The sequence below is a fragment of the Protopterus annectens genome, chromosome 1.part0 (genome assembly GCF_019279795.1).
Source record: "Protopterus annectens isolate FY-2018-M chromosome 1.part0, PAN1.0, whole genome shotgun sequence".
Taxonomy (NCBI): domain Eukaryota; kingdom Metazoa; phylum Chordata; order Ceratodontiformes; family Protopteridae; genus Protopterus; species Protopterus annectens.
The window spans coordinates 960301978-960318846 of NC_056725.1; the positions used below are offsets into that span (position 1 = coordinate 960301978).

General features: G+C 41.2%; 1 protein-coding gene across 21 annotated transcripts in view; it reads right to left on the reverse strand.

The window, feature by feature from the left end:
• Positions 1 to 16869, reverse strand: part of EPB41L2 (erythrocyte membrane protein band 4.1 like 2) — a 2741769-nt gene that overhangs the window by 773993 nt on the left and 1950907 nt on the right. For all 21 annotated transcript variants that reach the window (XM_044064528.1, XM_044064527.1, XM_044064516.1 and 18 more), the window contains one exon: positions 6281 to 6433. In XM_044064528.1, coding sequence (XP_043920463.1) covers positions 6281 to 6433 — 153 coding nt within the window. The remainder of the gene's footprint in view (positions 1 to 6280; positions 6434 to 16869) is intronic.

Below are 16869 nucleotides of genomic sequence, written 5' to 3' on the forward strand. Positions count from 1 at the left end.
TCTTGACTCTCCCACTGGAAATGCTCCCTTAAGGTTTGAAGGGTTTCCCCAAAGGAAAAATCCTCTGGGGGAGAGGCTGAAGGAATGGCTTCCTCTGCATCAGAATGCTCGTAAGTGGAGAGGGGCTGCATGTCTTCATAGTGAGATGCATCGGATTCATCTGACTCTTGTTCAGACAAAACTACTGGAGACAGATCTCTTTTTCTTTTTGAGGGGGTGGCTTGGCTTCCCCTAATCAGCATAAGGCCTTCTGCCATTTTAAGCATTTGAGACTGAGGCAAGGGAGAAGGTGCCTGAGAATGGGTAGTCGGTTTCTTGAGTGTGGTCCGACCTCTGGGCCTAAGGAACTCTGTTATTTTCGAAAGAACGGTAGTTGCAAAAGAAGGCGTCGGTTTATGTCGGGATTCGGTGTTGCAAAGGACTTCCTCAGAATCTGGTGCATGTACAGTGGCTCCGGACTCATCCAAGGTAGAGACAACCACAGGATCCTTAGACAAAGAAGAAGAGTTCTGCGGTATACCGGACTCCAAAAGGAGCGCCTCACTGAGTTCTGGAGGACTGATGACTAGCTTAACGGAAGCATCGTCGGAAAGTTTGGGCCTGTGCAGTCTGTCTCTGTCTTTATCTTTATGTTTTTTCAGAAGATCTGCTGTCGGATGGCTTACTGAAGCCATATCCACTACAATAAAGGCCCAACAATGGATAGTTCTGGCATTAAACAAAAAACAGAAGTGATGAGGGACGTTGTGGTCTGGGCCTAGGCAAGTGACGCAGTAAGAGTGGAAGTCTCGGTGTGGTATTTGCTTTCCACGGGCAAGTCAATTATTAACTTTTTTTGACATCGGTTAGTGCAAGAAAAAAGGATCCCCAACGAGGTACTTAGCTTTCGAAGACTTCAACTTCAATTCGGAAATGAAAATTCAGGTAGCAGCCGACTGGCACTCATGCGAATTGCTTCTGCTTTGGCCTCCACAGCAAGAAAGACTGATGTAATGGCGTCGGCTGCCTTCCTTTATACCACTGATGACCTGATGTCAGTCCTCAAGCAACAGCAACTGATGCAGAAATACTAAGTCTCTGGTATTCAGGCCGGCCGAGGGCTACCCTGGCAGGAATAACCCAAATGTGATGGCTGCAACAGTGAAACTTGAAGAACATCAAGGTCTACCTCTGAGGGTACAAGGCCACACTACCCACAAGTTCCCAAACATAACTCACCATATCCCTAAATATGTCGACCAAGGGTGGTACCATACAGGAAGACTGCTCCACAGCTCTACATACCTGCTGATGTTTCCTCTGGGGAAGAGACTGCTTCAGAAGGACACATCCCCTTGGCATTAGCTTCAGGACCTTCCCAAACTTGGGGTGTCCTGGCGAGAAGATGGAGGATCTCCTATCTAAGCCCACTGAAATTAGTTCTAACATGAAAATGGGATTCAAATGTTTGGCCTCAGTGAAGTTTTTTTTTTTTTTGGTTTCTTAGTCCATGGTGATACCAACACACAAGTGTCAGTATTTTGAGACAGTCTTCATCTATAGTGCTAAGAGGGAATGGAGGTTGCTAAAAGGGAGTGAAAATTTCAGTGGTGACAAAGATGGGGCTGACTGTTAATGTCAAGTCATAAGCTAAGGGTGGGTCATGAAAGAGGAAAATAATGCAATCTGGAAAAGATATCCTGGAGGGGAACGTTTCATCTCTCTTGCACACTGAGATAAAGGTGTAATGCCTGACAAACTCACTTTACTGACATATTAATCAACATCTGAAGAAAAGATGCCAGTGAAACAGATGTCTACCAGCTGACATTTTATTTATCCTTTGTTGATCATGTTAGTCCCACTAGACTAGTGGCCTCTTTTCATGGGAGGCCCGAGGTGGTACTTATACTACTAGGGAAAATATGACCAGAGCATCGGGGAACTTTCCCTACTCTTTTCGATAGGTGCTGCGGGATCTTTTACATCCACCTGAACTACCATTGACTTAACATGACATTTGCTGAGTAACCAATGCTGAAAGAACTGATGCCTGTCAGCCTGGCATCAGAGGAATTGCTGACTGAATGACTTGTTAAGGGGTATTTGTAGGCACTAAGATTTAAACACAGTTAGAGTTTCGGCCTCCAAACACAAAACACTACCTATCAAGAAGAAGTACTCAAGTTATAGAGAACCTCCTAAAATCTAAAAGCTAGTCTGACGCCATCAAATATAATTTCTTGACAGGAAGATTCTGGAGAAGCATGTAGAAGCAGTGCATATCAATACTGCTAAAGACAGGGCAAGTAGCCTGGAGAAATTTTATGTGCAAATTGGACCTAACACCTGATGTATACGTCTTAATGGCTCCTGCAGTCTTGTCCATGGGAAAAAAAATATTAGAAATGATGACAACAGGCACCTTTGGGGCAGACTGACACCCTTCTTGAACAAATCTTAATTTTAGGAATGTGATTACAACTCACTAAATTGATACAAGGACAAGACAGAATTCACCAGTGGACCCAGAACTTCAAACTCCGCAGGACCACCCACAGCACAAGATAGGGCACACAATCATAAGCATTCTCTTAATCTGCAAGTGCACAGAATGGATTAGCAATCTCCCATGACCTTTAGACAAAAGCAGATTGCTACAGACCTAATTAGTCTTCCACAATCTGGCAAAAATCTACACTGTAACTCCGAAATCCGAGGTTTACCTTATCTGAAGTCTGCTCTCTAGTACTCTGGCATAGGCTTTTCCAGGAAGGCTGCAGAGTGTGATCCCAATATTGTAGCTAAAAAAGAAGTTATGTACTCACCATAACGTTCCATCTGAGTAGTTATACTTCATTTTCTGCAACCTGTGGGTATTCGGATCCATATCGGATCAGAGCCAGCAACATTATCCAAGCTCCTCCTCTTACCCATAATCTCTCACATCTCCTACCTTTCCTCAGATTGAGTTTGCCACTATTCAAACTATTAGCAACTCAATAACAGCACTAACAGCTACTGGAGCAGAGGTAGAGGTCGTCGAGTCCAATGCAGAAACTGGTAGCAGGCCTTTAGCTAACAGTTTTGCCTTCCTTTCTTTCAATGCCCTAGGGTTGAACCCTGCACGCACACTACAAGGCAAAGATAGGTGGGGAACACCCAGGCAAATAACACACACAGTGTGGCCATCAGCCTGTGAAAGCTTGTGGCCACACTCTGTGCATTTTTTAAAAGTTGGTTTTGGCTGCTCAGCCATCACCAAACACCACTCAGCTAAAACGAAACCAACTAGCACACACACACACACACTGAGGACGGTTTGGCCTACACTACCTCACAAGCTCTAACTTTTTTAAACTACTTTTTTTTTTTTTTGATAGAAAACTGACGAACGGGAACTATATGGATCCGAATACCCACAGGTTGCAGATAACTGAAGTTAACTACTTCAGATCACACATTTACTCGGCTCCCTTCTTTAAAATGGGACAGCTCACCTCAGTTTGCCAGTCAAGGAGTACTGTCCCTGCCTTCCATGCAAAGATGGGGTACATATTAGCCTTCATATTCCAAACCTGCCTGCTACCCTCAACAGCAATGGTCAGATGTCATACAATCTTGCATCCATAACACTAGTGAGGCCTGTGGCTACTATAGTAACTGCAGCTACAGTGATGGTCCCAACAACAAGAGGTTTTGTGCATTATCACCTGAAAGACAGCATAAAAGAGTTATCAAAATATTACTTCTACTTCCTGGTTATCTTCCTAACAGTGGTCAACTCTTCACTGGCCTTGCTTAGTAAAGCCCTCCTGAGACACTGGTGTACCAGAACACCTCTGCAGCCACTCAAATTCTCCTTGGCCTCTCCATGCTCTTCCCATGAACAGTCTTCACTTTAGCAACCACTGTGGCTGTACTCTTCCTGGCCAGTCAGAGCCATGACCAAAGGGTGGTTGGTGCATGCCACAGTGGCAAAACTGGAACTCGGAGATGGAAGCTATCCAGACAATACTTATGAAGGTCTCTTCTGATTCATCTGAGCGATATCATCCATTTTTAAATTGGGGAAATATAGTATTTTCATATTTTTCCCCCATTTACAAAAGATACAAGATGCATGTATAAAAATCACTCATTATATAGATAGCTGAAAGTGGAACTATTGTATGCAGCACCCTGCTAACATTTTCTGTTAGGAAATGTCAAAACAAAACTTACTGTCTTTTTTGATCATTAACAAAAAAGTTCAAACAGCAAAAAATGTCACCGATTCCACAAAGATTTGTATTCTGAACAGTGTTTACACTTATCCTATTATACTGTTCAATTTTAATGTTAATCACATTTTAATGAAAAAGATGTGCTACACGTAATGGTGTTTAGTACAAAAATGTATTTCTCTTAGAATTAAAATATCTATGAGTAAAATGAATAACATTGTTGTACCTGAAAATATTTATAGAATACTTAAGTGTGTGATGACAGCCTCACAGTACAGGTAAATGTTTGATGATACATGCAACATGCAGATAAATGCTTATTTGCCCTCTGATGCGTGCATATACACTTAAATGTCAAATTATATTCAAGTTCTTTCCAGTGTACTAGGTGTTTTTTTCTATTCACTATATCACTGGAGATTACTCTATAAATCTAATGTTTTCTCACCTTGAAGTTTTATTGACTTTGTATTTAATCCCCCTGATTTTAAAGTACTTTAACTGTTATCCTTTCCACACAAAACTTACAATGAACAAGGAAAAAAAGAAAATGAATGGCATGGGGGGGGGGGGGGGGTGCTAATGCTTTCTAGGAAGTACACCTGTGAAGTAGTGTGAACCAACTATAACTTAACAAAGCCAGGAGTGCAGTCAGGTTTTTTATTGCGTACATTATATCCCAGAATGTAGCCCTGGGCCCAGCCCTACACAGTGCAGACTTATTCAATACTGAAAAAAGCCTCCTGAAAAGGCTGTCCAAAGTTAAAATAAATCAGGCAGCCTAGCAGTCTGAAAAAGAAGGCATTAAACAAGCTCTAACTCTTAAATTAAAATCAAGATAAAAATGGTGGAATTGCTTTTAAAATGCAAATTTTAACACATCTCCTACAAAATAAATTACTCCAAAACAGTGTATGCTGTGACATTTAAGGCACATGGATGGCTACACTCTTCAGCGAATCATCTCAGAAGTATGGAATTAAGAAATAATTTCTAACAGCAACAACACTTCTAAGCTATGACACATACTTCAATAATTTGAAGCAAAACGATTGATATTCAAGATACAAAGAAATACTGAAATGAAGGAATCTAGAAGACAATTAAATTATAATCAGCTTAATAATGGTAAGCTACAGCAAACTTACTTAAAACAGCATTCAATTGTTGTGCATCTTTTATAACAGTGCTTTCACTGTTAGCAATGTCACAGCCACTATGGTTACATTAAGGACACTACCACTTACAATTTTACTAGAAGAAAACAAAATGAGTTAAAATAAATAGCATAAGTGATGCTCACAACACATAAATAAAAAAGCACCAGGAAAGACACAGGGAGAAACAGAAATCTAATCAGTGGCAACAAGCTGTGAATGTGAAAGGTACTGGCAAGTTTTGTCACAATACACTATCATAAGTGTGGATAGTACATATGCACATACCTCTCAAATGTCCAGATTTGTCTCTCATATTTTGTCTGCTCCTCATAAAATTTGTGGCTTGCAGACAAATCAGTGAGGACTGAATTTACTACATAATGACTGACATTTGAATTTCAGATTTCATATCCTTCAGACAATGCTTGATAACAAAATATCTTGTATTGTAGCACCCTTCTAAGTTTATAAGAGCGATACTTGTCCCTATTTTTGGGCCTTTGTTCAGATTTCTTGTGCTAAGAGGTTGAGAGGTATGGAGAAGCAGGTGTCATCTACTATTACACAAGGCCCCAATGAAGTTTCAACATGAATGTTATGCTCATTCTTAGAAGCTATGAGCAACAGTAAGCATGATAAAGAGGTTATACTGATGGAAAAGGTATGGAAGAAGGAGCTTGAAAAAAGCTAGCAGCACTTAAAATGTGCACACTGCAGGAGTGAAAAAGAAAGGCAAGATAGTAAATGTATGTACTGCTACAGTGAAGGAGGTGGAAAGGAAAAGGAGGACAAGCTGGAACAGCTAGCTGCTACGCCATGAAGAACCTAATGGATTACATATTCTAATGTACAACATGCAATGTTTTTCACATTAAAAAAGTCAACAAGTCTAATGCTTAAAACAGCAAGACATACCTCTCCTGGTCTGATTTTAATGTAGAAATTGCTGCGTTTGTATGAGATTTTGAGAATTTTTGGCCAAGCAAAGCGGTTGATTCGAAGTCTGTCTTTATAAATTAGAAGTCCATTGGCACACACCCCTAGCATGATATCTACTGCTTCAGAATCCTAGGAGAAACAAAAGATGGCATGAAACAGTAGCACGTGCGGTGAGCCCAACTAAAGTAGTGAAACTCGAACCTTAGACAATACATTGTTTCAAAACATCTGTTAACCTGACACAATACTTCAGAAACAACTAATGAACAAAGCAAACATCTCTCACATACCCTTGTGCAGTTAGGACAGAGAAAGGGATATGGTTAGTGAGACACAATAACAGCAAAATGGATTGCTCCTATCAGGCTTCTTGTGGAAACTAGGCAGCTAACTCTTAACAATATGAGTAACAGTCAGATGGCAAATAATGGTTCAGTCAGGGTAACTGATATTTGTTTACTTAGGGAAAAATATGTAATACGAATATGCACACTGCCAAAATTACAAGGGGTCTTTCAGAAGGCTCACTCCATCCACTGATCTTCCTTTGGAAACCATTTCATTGACAATATGTCCCCAATCTTTTCATAGCAAGAGGGTAGATAGGAATCAGAGCAGCAAAAATCTTGGAGCTTGCAGGAATCATTTCAGGTCGGATGGCATACGTCTCTGCCAGCAAAATGGAAATATATAAGACAATTACTGGTAAAATATTTAAACAATGATGTTTTATAAATCCATCCAATTGTTTTTTTTCCCCTTCATTCTGTAAGTGAATATCTGAATGCTCACAAAATAAAATCACGTGCTGGGGAGACTTTAATGAAGTATATTTTCTAAAGTTATAAAGAATCACACTCAATTTTAGCACTTCAGGAATTCTGAAAAAGCAAAAATTCACAGAATGGTACTGTTGTACTACATTTGTAATAACTGCTGACATGAAATACCTGGCTGCAATGTTATGGTATCCACAATGCAAGTCTTACTCTCAACTGTAATAAAATAAAAAATTATAACAAAAAATCACGGACAAACCTAGCACAACAAAATATCAAAAGGGTCATTTTAAAATGAGTGAACCAAGTAACTGATCTCTGGAAACAACATTCTGAGTTGCCTTATATAAAATGGCATCAGAAAAAAGACTCCTGAGAAGCCAAACAGAAATCTAAATCCTCGACTCTCAGTCTTGGGCTCAGCAATAAAAACTTGGAACAGAGAATACGGCAGCAAGCACATGGCATCCATCAATAAACAGATTTTTTTTTTATGCTGCAGGGATAAGAATCCCTGGTCAACAGTCAATATGGTGGATATCATCTAAGCTATTTTGCCAAGTAGATCTTTAGTAAGTACAGAGAAAATGTCACATCAAAGTAATTTTGTCAAGAAAATTTTTACTAAGTAAAAATAAAATGCTACAGCAAAAGCGTTAGCACACAGTCAAAATTAAAGCAACAGCTTCACTTACATTACTTTCACCTGCTACTAAAAATCGATGAAAACTTTTTGTTAGAAAAATGTGTAATAGTAATATGCATGCTTAGTAGATTTGAGGTTTAAAAGGGTTAATACATTTATTCTGTTCACACTGCATGAATCTGCACAGCTATTAGAAATTTAACAAGAAGCATTTAATTTCTGCTAATGTCATAAAAATAACAAGAGACATTTAATTTCTGCTAATGTCATGAAAATTAACAGAGAGATATTAATTTTCTGCTTATGCCATGAGAAAGTATGCAGCTGCTAGAAGCTTTGATAAAGAAAACAATAAATGCTTGAAAGTTTAAGCCATAGTCAGCATTACTTGTAGCTAAGCTAGAAATGTACCTTGAATCTAGGCAAAATGTAACACATGTATTAGAACTGCACAATTGAAAGTTTGAGATGGGCTAAAATAAGCCCAAGGCCAGGTTGTTTTTCTCAAATGTTTTGCAAAACAGCAGATAATCTAACTTGGTCAGCAATAAGTCTAGTAACATTTTCTGTAGAACAATACAGAAAGCTGTGTCTAACTACGTCAGCAACAGAATAGTAACATTTTCTGTGTGACAAGAAGAGAACTGTATAAGAATAACATAATAATCACCAATAATTTCGACAAACCTTGTGCCTACATGCTTTGTCTCCTTGCTGCAAGTAATAAAGGGTGCCTTGCTGAATCTAACGTGAATTGGTCTTTGAAGTTTTTTCCTTTTACAGATTGGTCCTTCGAGCCGGAACCCTCTCTTCACCTCAGATCAGACGGGCCAGGTGGTTGAAACCGTACGGGGAAGAAACCAAATCGGCTCTTCTTACATGGAAAGACCTCCAACTGAATTGTCGTTCAAAAGAGGCCAGCCACTTTCTGATCTGTGACTGAAGGACGGGTCTCCGCGAATCGGTGATCAATCACGTGGGCTCAGGTAAGGTAAATCTACTTTTTTCTGTTTTCTGTTTTAGATCAGGGTCTAGATGTGTATTGTTTTTGTCAGACTGTATTTTTCTTACAAGTCAGGGACAAAAAAGATTAATGTCTTGTCATAGATCAGGAGAAACAGAATAAGTAGGCAGTCATTCTGAAGAGACTATAACAAAATCCGTGGTACCACGTTAAAAATAAGAAAAGTTACGTAACAATCAAAGGGTAGAACGAAATGGGTAATAATTGCACAAAAAGACCCCAAAATCCGCTGTTAACAGAAGACACAAAATATATGCAGTCGCAGCACGCCAATAATATTAGATGATATTCAAAATGGGTTAATAAATATGAATTTGACGGAAAATTAGAAAAATCCTCGCTTATCAAACTTATCAAAAAGCTCAAAACCGATTCCAAAGGTTGGGTAAAAAAGCAACATCGATTAAGAATTCCTCAGGAACACAGGTGGCTTGAAGTAAACCGTAGGGAACAAAAGAACAAAAATTCAAAAGCAATGTTTTTAGATGAGGAGGATAATAACTTAGTAATAGCGTCAGCACCTCCGCCTCCCTTACCAGAATATGAAGCAAGTGAACAGGTTATTCCACCCCCACAATATCCTGCGGTCAACTGAAGATAGAGATATTATGAAACTAAAACTGACTAAAATTAGAGATCCCATCGAGACCAGATCCCGAACAAAGGCAGGTAATTCAGATGAAGGCATCGAGTTATGGCAAATGGTTAAGAATTCACGATCTATAAGTGAAGAAGAAGAAATATGCCCACTTATAGAAGTACCCAATCCTCAGGCAGGCCAAGAAAATCAGGACCCAACTATTTTAGTGTATAGACCTTGGACTCCGGAAGATATCCGGAAAGCCACTGAGGGAATTCCCCATCCAAAGGTTAATTTTAGAAAATTCTCAGAAGATTTACAAGGAATGAGGCTGAGTTATAACCTAAATGGAGAAGAGATAGAAAAAGTAGTTAGACAAATTGTGGGGCCAGATTGGTACATGATTAGTGGCAACTGGAATCCCCGTGACACTGCACAAAGACCCCTCCCACATAGCAGCGCAGAATTAGGCAACAGAGTAAAAGGCCTTACAGACCGCATCTCTGAAAAATGGAAACCTAGGGCAGACTGGACTTGCATTAATCAATGCATCCAACAAGAAGGTGAAACAATTGACCGGTACTATGCCAGATTATTAGAATGTTTTAATAACTACTGTGGAAAGCAGGTTCCTGAAGATCAAACACAAGATTCCCCATATGAACAGCAGTTAAAGAATGCATTTTTAAAGGGCAGTATTGGACCTATAAGCAGTTTTATTACAAAACACATAGTAGACAATCGTACAAGCAGGTTACAGTCATTACTTGAATATGCTAGGCATGCCGAAAGGCATTTTAATAGGAAAAAGAAAAAGAAAGCTCAAGTATTTTCTGTAGAAGATAAAGCAGAAGTTTATGTAGTACAGTCCGGGAAAAAGGGCAAGAAAAATGTGCATGGAAACAAACAATCTGATCAGCGATCAGAGGACTATGAAGGGCGAAAGAAAAGGGGAGAATGTTTCAAATGCGGTAAAAAGGGACATTTGGAAAGGGATTGCAAGAAAAACAAGAAGGCAACAACGGAAGACAAGGAGGGTGATGACTGACTATATGGTAATCAGGAATCACTAGAAGGGGCTAGCAGAGAAAGGACAAATGAGGATGTGATAGAGGGAGTAGAGGATGTGACGGAGAGAGCAGAGGAAGTGCAGGAAGTTAATGACAATGAAGAAAATTAAATATTAGACATTGCTTTATTGAGCTTGGAGCTCTATTTAGCAGACACGAAACCAGAAGTTATACTCTTGGTAGAAGGGAGGGAAGTCAAATTTCTGTGTGACTCAGGGGCATCCCGAACCGTGATACATCCCTCCAAACTGCCAGAAAACACAGAGCCACCTGATTACATACCGGTCAAAGCAGCTAATGGACAGCTGTATCGGGAGCCCCTCTCCCGTAACATTGCAATAACTGATCCAGTTTCAGGACTGACTCAGAAAAGCAAAATTGTAGTTTCTGCAAAATGCCCAGTAAACCTCTTGGGCACAGATCTTATGCAGCTATTTGGTATAGCAGTAGTCCCAACCATGCAGGGTATGGAAGCACAGCGACAAATTGATACCTTTGCAATGCAATTGGAGGGTGAAATGTTTTATTGGTACAGCCAGGACTTGGTTACGACTGGTCCGGGGACTGTGATCAAAGAGTTAATGAATGTAGCCATCAGCAAGTTCCCCTCCCTTGACATTGATAAGCAACACCTTTTACACTGTACCCTGTATTATTGTAACACACCAGGACCTGATAAGGAATAGGAGCAAGAATTATTTAAAAATCATGCAAACAGATTAATACTGCGTAACCTGTACTGGGACACAGAAGGGAACAGTGTAGCTAGCTGTTGATTGCCCTAGGAGTTCTTTGCACTTTATAAATCTAATCGATTACCACATGTTAGCCTAACCAAAAACAGAAATATAGAATGGGCATACCTAGGAGAAAAAGTCACGAAATGGGAAAAACAGACAGAACTAGAAATGTCAGAACAGGGAATACAAGTACAGAAGTTGAATTGGATAACAGACCAACCCAGCTGTGCACTTGCAGTCTAGCAAGGACAGCTGATTAACACTCCTATTAAAGGAGGAAGAGCTTTGGCCAGTTAAGATCTGCATGATATCAACTTGGACGCATAAGTGTAGCTAAGTAACTTTTATCTGCACTTTTTAAAGTAATTTGTTTGTGTTGCATTGAGCAATATCTACCTGGAAGTTGACTGTTTTTCAGTATTAAGGCTTGTTAAAAACTGCATAGCCAGTGATAGGTGGGGAAGTGCATGATATCAACTTGGGCGCATAGTGTAGCTAAGTAACTTTTATCTGCACTTTTTTAAAGTCATTTTTGTGTGTTGCATTGAGCAATATCTACCTGGAAGTTGACTGTTTTCAGTAGTGCATGTATATTTTCAGTTAAGGCTAAGGCTAAAAAAAAACCTAGCCAGTGATAGTGGGGGGGAAGTTTTCTATTGTTATTCAGTTTCTGTCTTATACAAGTGGTACAGTGAATATCTTTTTGTTTTAAGCTGTGAGCTTTGGTTAAGACCTGCATGATATCACATACTTGCAGATATAAAGGTAGCTAAGTAACTTTTGCACTTTTTTGTTTGTGTTGCATTGAGCAATATCTACCTGGAAGTTGACTGTTTTTTCAGTAGGTCCCCACCCACGCTCCCTGTTTTTGTCTTGGTGTTAATCTTGGTGGCTTTGAAACTGCCCGCCCCTCTTGTAAATTTGCACTTGGATACTCCTCCTGGGCCCATCTCATTTGCTCACTCAAAAAAAAAAAAAAAAAAAAAAAAAGTGCTTTTACTGTATTTGTGTTTCTTCCTACTTTATTTTGCTTTTGTGTCATCTTAAAAATACTCAGTTGTATTTATTACTGCTTGGTGTAACTCACACTAAGCCTTTTAGTTTAAGAACTTGGGCTTCAGACCAGTTGTTTTATATTAAGAAGCTTTGTGCTCTGCACTGTAGTGGCAGGACAGGTAGCTTACATCCTTCTAAGTTGGGAACTGCTGATTGAGGGCTCAGTGTTTGTTATTCTAAAAGTGTATTAATTCTGGTTTAAGCACTTGGGCTTCAGGCCAGTTATTTTACATTAAGAAGGTTCATGGTCTGCACTCTTGTGGGAGGAGAGGCTGGACTCTGCCCTTCTGAGCTGGGAATTTCTGGTTAGAGGCTTATAGTGCCTGCATATTTGTACTGATTCTTACTAAATTGGTGTACCTTGTTTGCTGTAGCATAGACTAGATCCAGGCCTGCTGAATCTAGTTTTGTTTGTATAACTTGAGCACTAATCCAGGCATTCTTTAAAGTATTCAATTGTATTTATTACTGCTTGGTAGTAACTTGATTAAAGTGTAGCTATCATTCTAAGTCTTTTGGATTAAGCACTTGGGCTCAGACCAGTTGTTTTACATTAGGAAGGTTTGTGGCCTGCACTGTGGTGGCAGGACAGGTAGCTTACATCCTTCTAAGTTGGGAACTGCTGATTGAGGGCTCAGTGTCTGTTATTCTAAAAGTGTATTGGTTCTGGTTTAAGCACTTGGGCTTCAGGCCAGTTATTTTACATTAAGAAGATTGCACTCTTGTGGGAGGAGAGGCTGGACTCTGCCCTTCTGAGCTGGGAATTTCTGGTTAAAGGCTTATAGTGCCTGCATATTTGAACTGTTTCTTACTGGAATTGGTACACCTTGTTTGCTGTAGCATAGACTAGATCCAGGCCTGCTGAATCTAGCTTTGTTTGTATGCTTGTTTGCTTGTTATTTCCCTGAAACACTAATTCCACCTAAAACGCGGCTTTTCAGCACTTCTGTGGATCCCTAGTGACATCTGCATTGCTTACTGTACTTATTTCCTTGTTTCACTTGAAAGAAAGTTACTGTTTGTCATTTTTGAATTTAAGTTACCTGTAACACATTGCATTTAAGTTACCTGGCACTTGCTCACTAAAGCAATTATATAAGTCAACACTAAAAAATTAAAAGCACTACACCCTCACAAACTCCCCTTGAGTACCTTGTTCCCCATTGGCCCTTTTATTTTCAATTATAAAGGAATTCCCAATACTATTCTAGCATGCCAACAGGTCAGTTGTCAATCTCCTCTCCGGTCCAGCTGGCGAATCTGGGAAACTTGAGGCAATGTTACAACTGCCTCATGTACACAGACGACCCTCTCCTCCTCCCAACAAATTCCAACACATGTGAGAGATGCAACCATATAGCTAAACTGGAGGCTAAGCTCTCTCAAGAGGAGAAGGATACCACACTCACTACAATTCCAGTCTCACATAGACCTACCACGACAGCAAACCAAACACATAAACACACAAAAACATACTCGGAGGCTCTAAATAAAAATCTGCCTAAGCAGCAGAGACCTCCAAAGCAGACACTCAAGCAACCGCTACCCCAAAACAAAACACGTGCAACACATAGCTCACAAAGCCAGTGTGCCGAACAGTCACAGCCCTTAAGGCTAAACAACACACCTGATACACTTGTAATAGGTGACTCTATCGTCAGGCACACTGACGTCCCGCTCACCAGGCTGAACAAGGAGAAGGTCACGGTGAGCTGCCTGTCGGGTGCTAGGATCCGCCACATAACACAAGCACTCAGGTCACTCCAAGGCAAGTACAAATATGACTCAGTCATTGTCCATGCTGGTGTGAATGACCTGAGACGTACCTCCCTGGACTACATGAAAAGAGACATAGAGGAGCTCTCTGAGCATGTGGCCCAGGCCAGTATGACCCTGACCTTGAGTAGCATCTTACCCTCACCAAGAATGATGCCACAATATGAAGACAAGATGATCAATTTCAACAATTGGCTTAAGTATTGGTGTCATTCAAAGGGGATCCAATGCCTGTCAGCCTGGGATGACATGCTTGACAAGCCACGATGCTTCGCTAGGGACAGCTTGCACCTGTCACCCGGATATTGGCAAAGGCTCTTGCTACCCCCATAGTGCCTTTTTTAGGCAAGGCTCAAAAGACAAACCCACCTCCATAGGTATCACAAGGGATAAGAAACTAAGAGTAATGCTACTCAACGCCAGAAGTCTAAACCTCAAGATGCATGCACTCGAAACTCTCCTTAGCATGGAGAACATCGATATCTGTGCAGTAACAGAAACCTGGTTCAAGGATCCCGAGAGCACCCCAGCACTACCAGGTTATACCTCATACCATGCTTTTCGGCCCCAAAACTTGGACCGAACCAGAAAAGGAGGGGGGAGTATCAATATTCGTCAAAGATACCCACACTTCCAGGTTGGTGGCACAGCACAAAGCTTCAGAGACTATCCATGTGCAACTAACAGTGGGTAAAACTGCCTTCCAGTTTATAGCCTGCTACAGACCATCCTCCCAAACCCAGGAACCCCACTCAGCCTACCTGAGAACACTGGAAAATATGAAGGTCTCTCCAAACACCATTATATTGGGCGACTTCAACTACCCAAACATAGACTGGGAGCATTACTCTAGCTCCATCACCCTAGCTCAAAGGTTCCTAGAATTTATAAACTCAAATGCTATGGAACAACTTGTTACCACTCCCACAAGAGGGGAAAACATACTGGACCTGATCATCACCAACATGGGGACTCTATGCTCCAGACCAGAAGTGTATCCCTCACTGGTAAGATCAGACCATAAACTAATCTCACTGGATATTCACATCCCGACCCCATGCCCTGTCCAGAAAACCACAGTGAAAAACTTCTCTAAAGCAAATTTCACACTCCTCAAAACCGAGGTGGAATCCTTCAAATCCCCCAGGCCTGTGGAAAATACGGCCCAGACCGCAGAATCCTTTATAAACGCATTCTATGAACACCTTCAGGAATGCATGGATCATGCAATCCCAAATAAAACCAAGACCCAATCTTCCAAAGGCAGACGTCTTGTCTGGTGGACCCCAGCCATAAACAAACTATACAATAGAAGGAGGAAGCTACTACATGATAGAGCAAAATCCCAAAAGGGAAGGCATCTCTGATCAGTGTTAGCAAAAATTACGGGCACTCATAAAATCATCTAAGGCCAGCTTCGAGAGAAAAATTGCACAGGACACTAAGGATAATCACAAGGCTTTCTTTAGTTATGTTAGGAACCTGGGTGGGAATTCCCAGATATGCTCAGAATTAGTCCAAAATGACAAAAAATACACCAAACCCACAGACATTGCCAACATCCTAGCTGACAGGTTCAGCGTAAACCCCCCCCCACCAAAAGAGCAAATATCTATCCCAGCAGAGTGCTGCCCCCCTGACATCTCAGATGCTCAGGTAACAGCCGCCCTCTCCAAAGCAAAAAACACAGCATCAATGGGACCAGATGGTGTCCCGGGCTGCGTCCTACATGAACTCCAAGAAGAGCTAAACCCAAACATGAAACTACTGTTCAATCTCAGCCTTACCACAGGATATGTACCCAAAGAGTGGCGTACAGCAACAGTGGTCCCTCTCCACAAAGGTGGTGCCTCAACGGATCCTGGAAACTACCCAGTTCGGCTTTGTTAAGGGCAGATCCTTCCTCTTAAACCTGGTTGACTTCTTTGAAACTGTCACCAAGGCCATTGACGAGAGGAAGGTGGTCCACACAGCCTACCTAGACCTCGCAAAAGCCTTCGATACAATACCCCACTCAGGCATTATAGATAAGCTCACCAGCTTAAATATAAACCCCTATGTCACTAGATGGGTTGCAAACTGGCTCAAGGACAGAACCCACATGGTTAGAATTGCTGGAGCCATGTCAGACTCCAAACCAGTTACAAGTGGCGTCCCACAAGGCTCAGTCCTGGGACCTCTCCTGTTCCATATATATTTCTCGGAGATACAGGCAAACACAGAAGGACTGTGGCTGACCAAGTTCGCAGATGACTGCAAACTGGGCACTATAATCGACTCTCCAGCCGACACAAGCATCCTCCAAAAGGGCCTCATAGAAACAGACAACTGGTGCCAGGGCCATGGCCTCAAGCTAAACGCCAAAAAGTGTATAGTCATCCCCTTTGGCAAAAACAAAGTGCCCACAAATTACCACATAGGTGGTAATCCATTAAGTACGGAAGTAATTAGGGACCTGGGGACCCAAGTTGATAGCAGTCTCCCATTTGATAACCACATGGCCAAAGTGGTTAGAAAAACATGTTATATAGCCCACCTAATCATGAAGGGATTCACATCTAGATCAGGGGAGGTCATCGTGCCTCTTTACTCATCCCTCATCAGGCCCATAATTGAGTACAATGCCCCTTTTGGGATGTACCTTACCAGACACCTGCAGCAACTGGAAAGACCCCAAAAGTACCTCACCAAGAGGCTCAAAGGGCTCAAACAGATGCCATATGCTGCCCGGTTAAAGAAACTCCAGCTCTACTCAGTGGCATACTGCGATCTGTGCCTGACGTATAAAGCCATGACCAACCCGGAATTAATGGACATGCTGCACCTCAGAAAATCCAAATCCCATTGAGCTACGCGCTCGAGAGACTTGAACCTCAGCACTGAAATAAATAGGA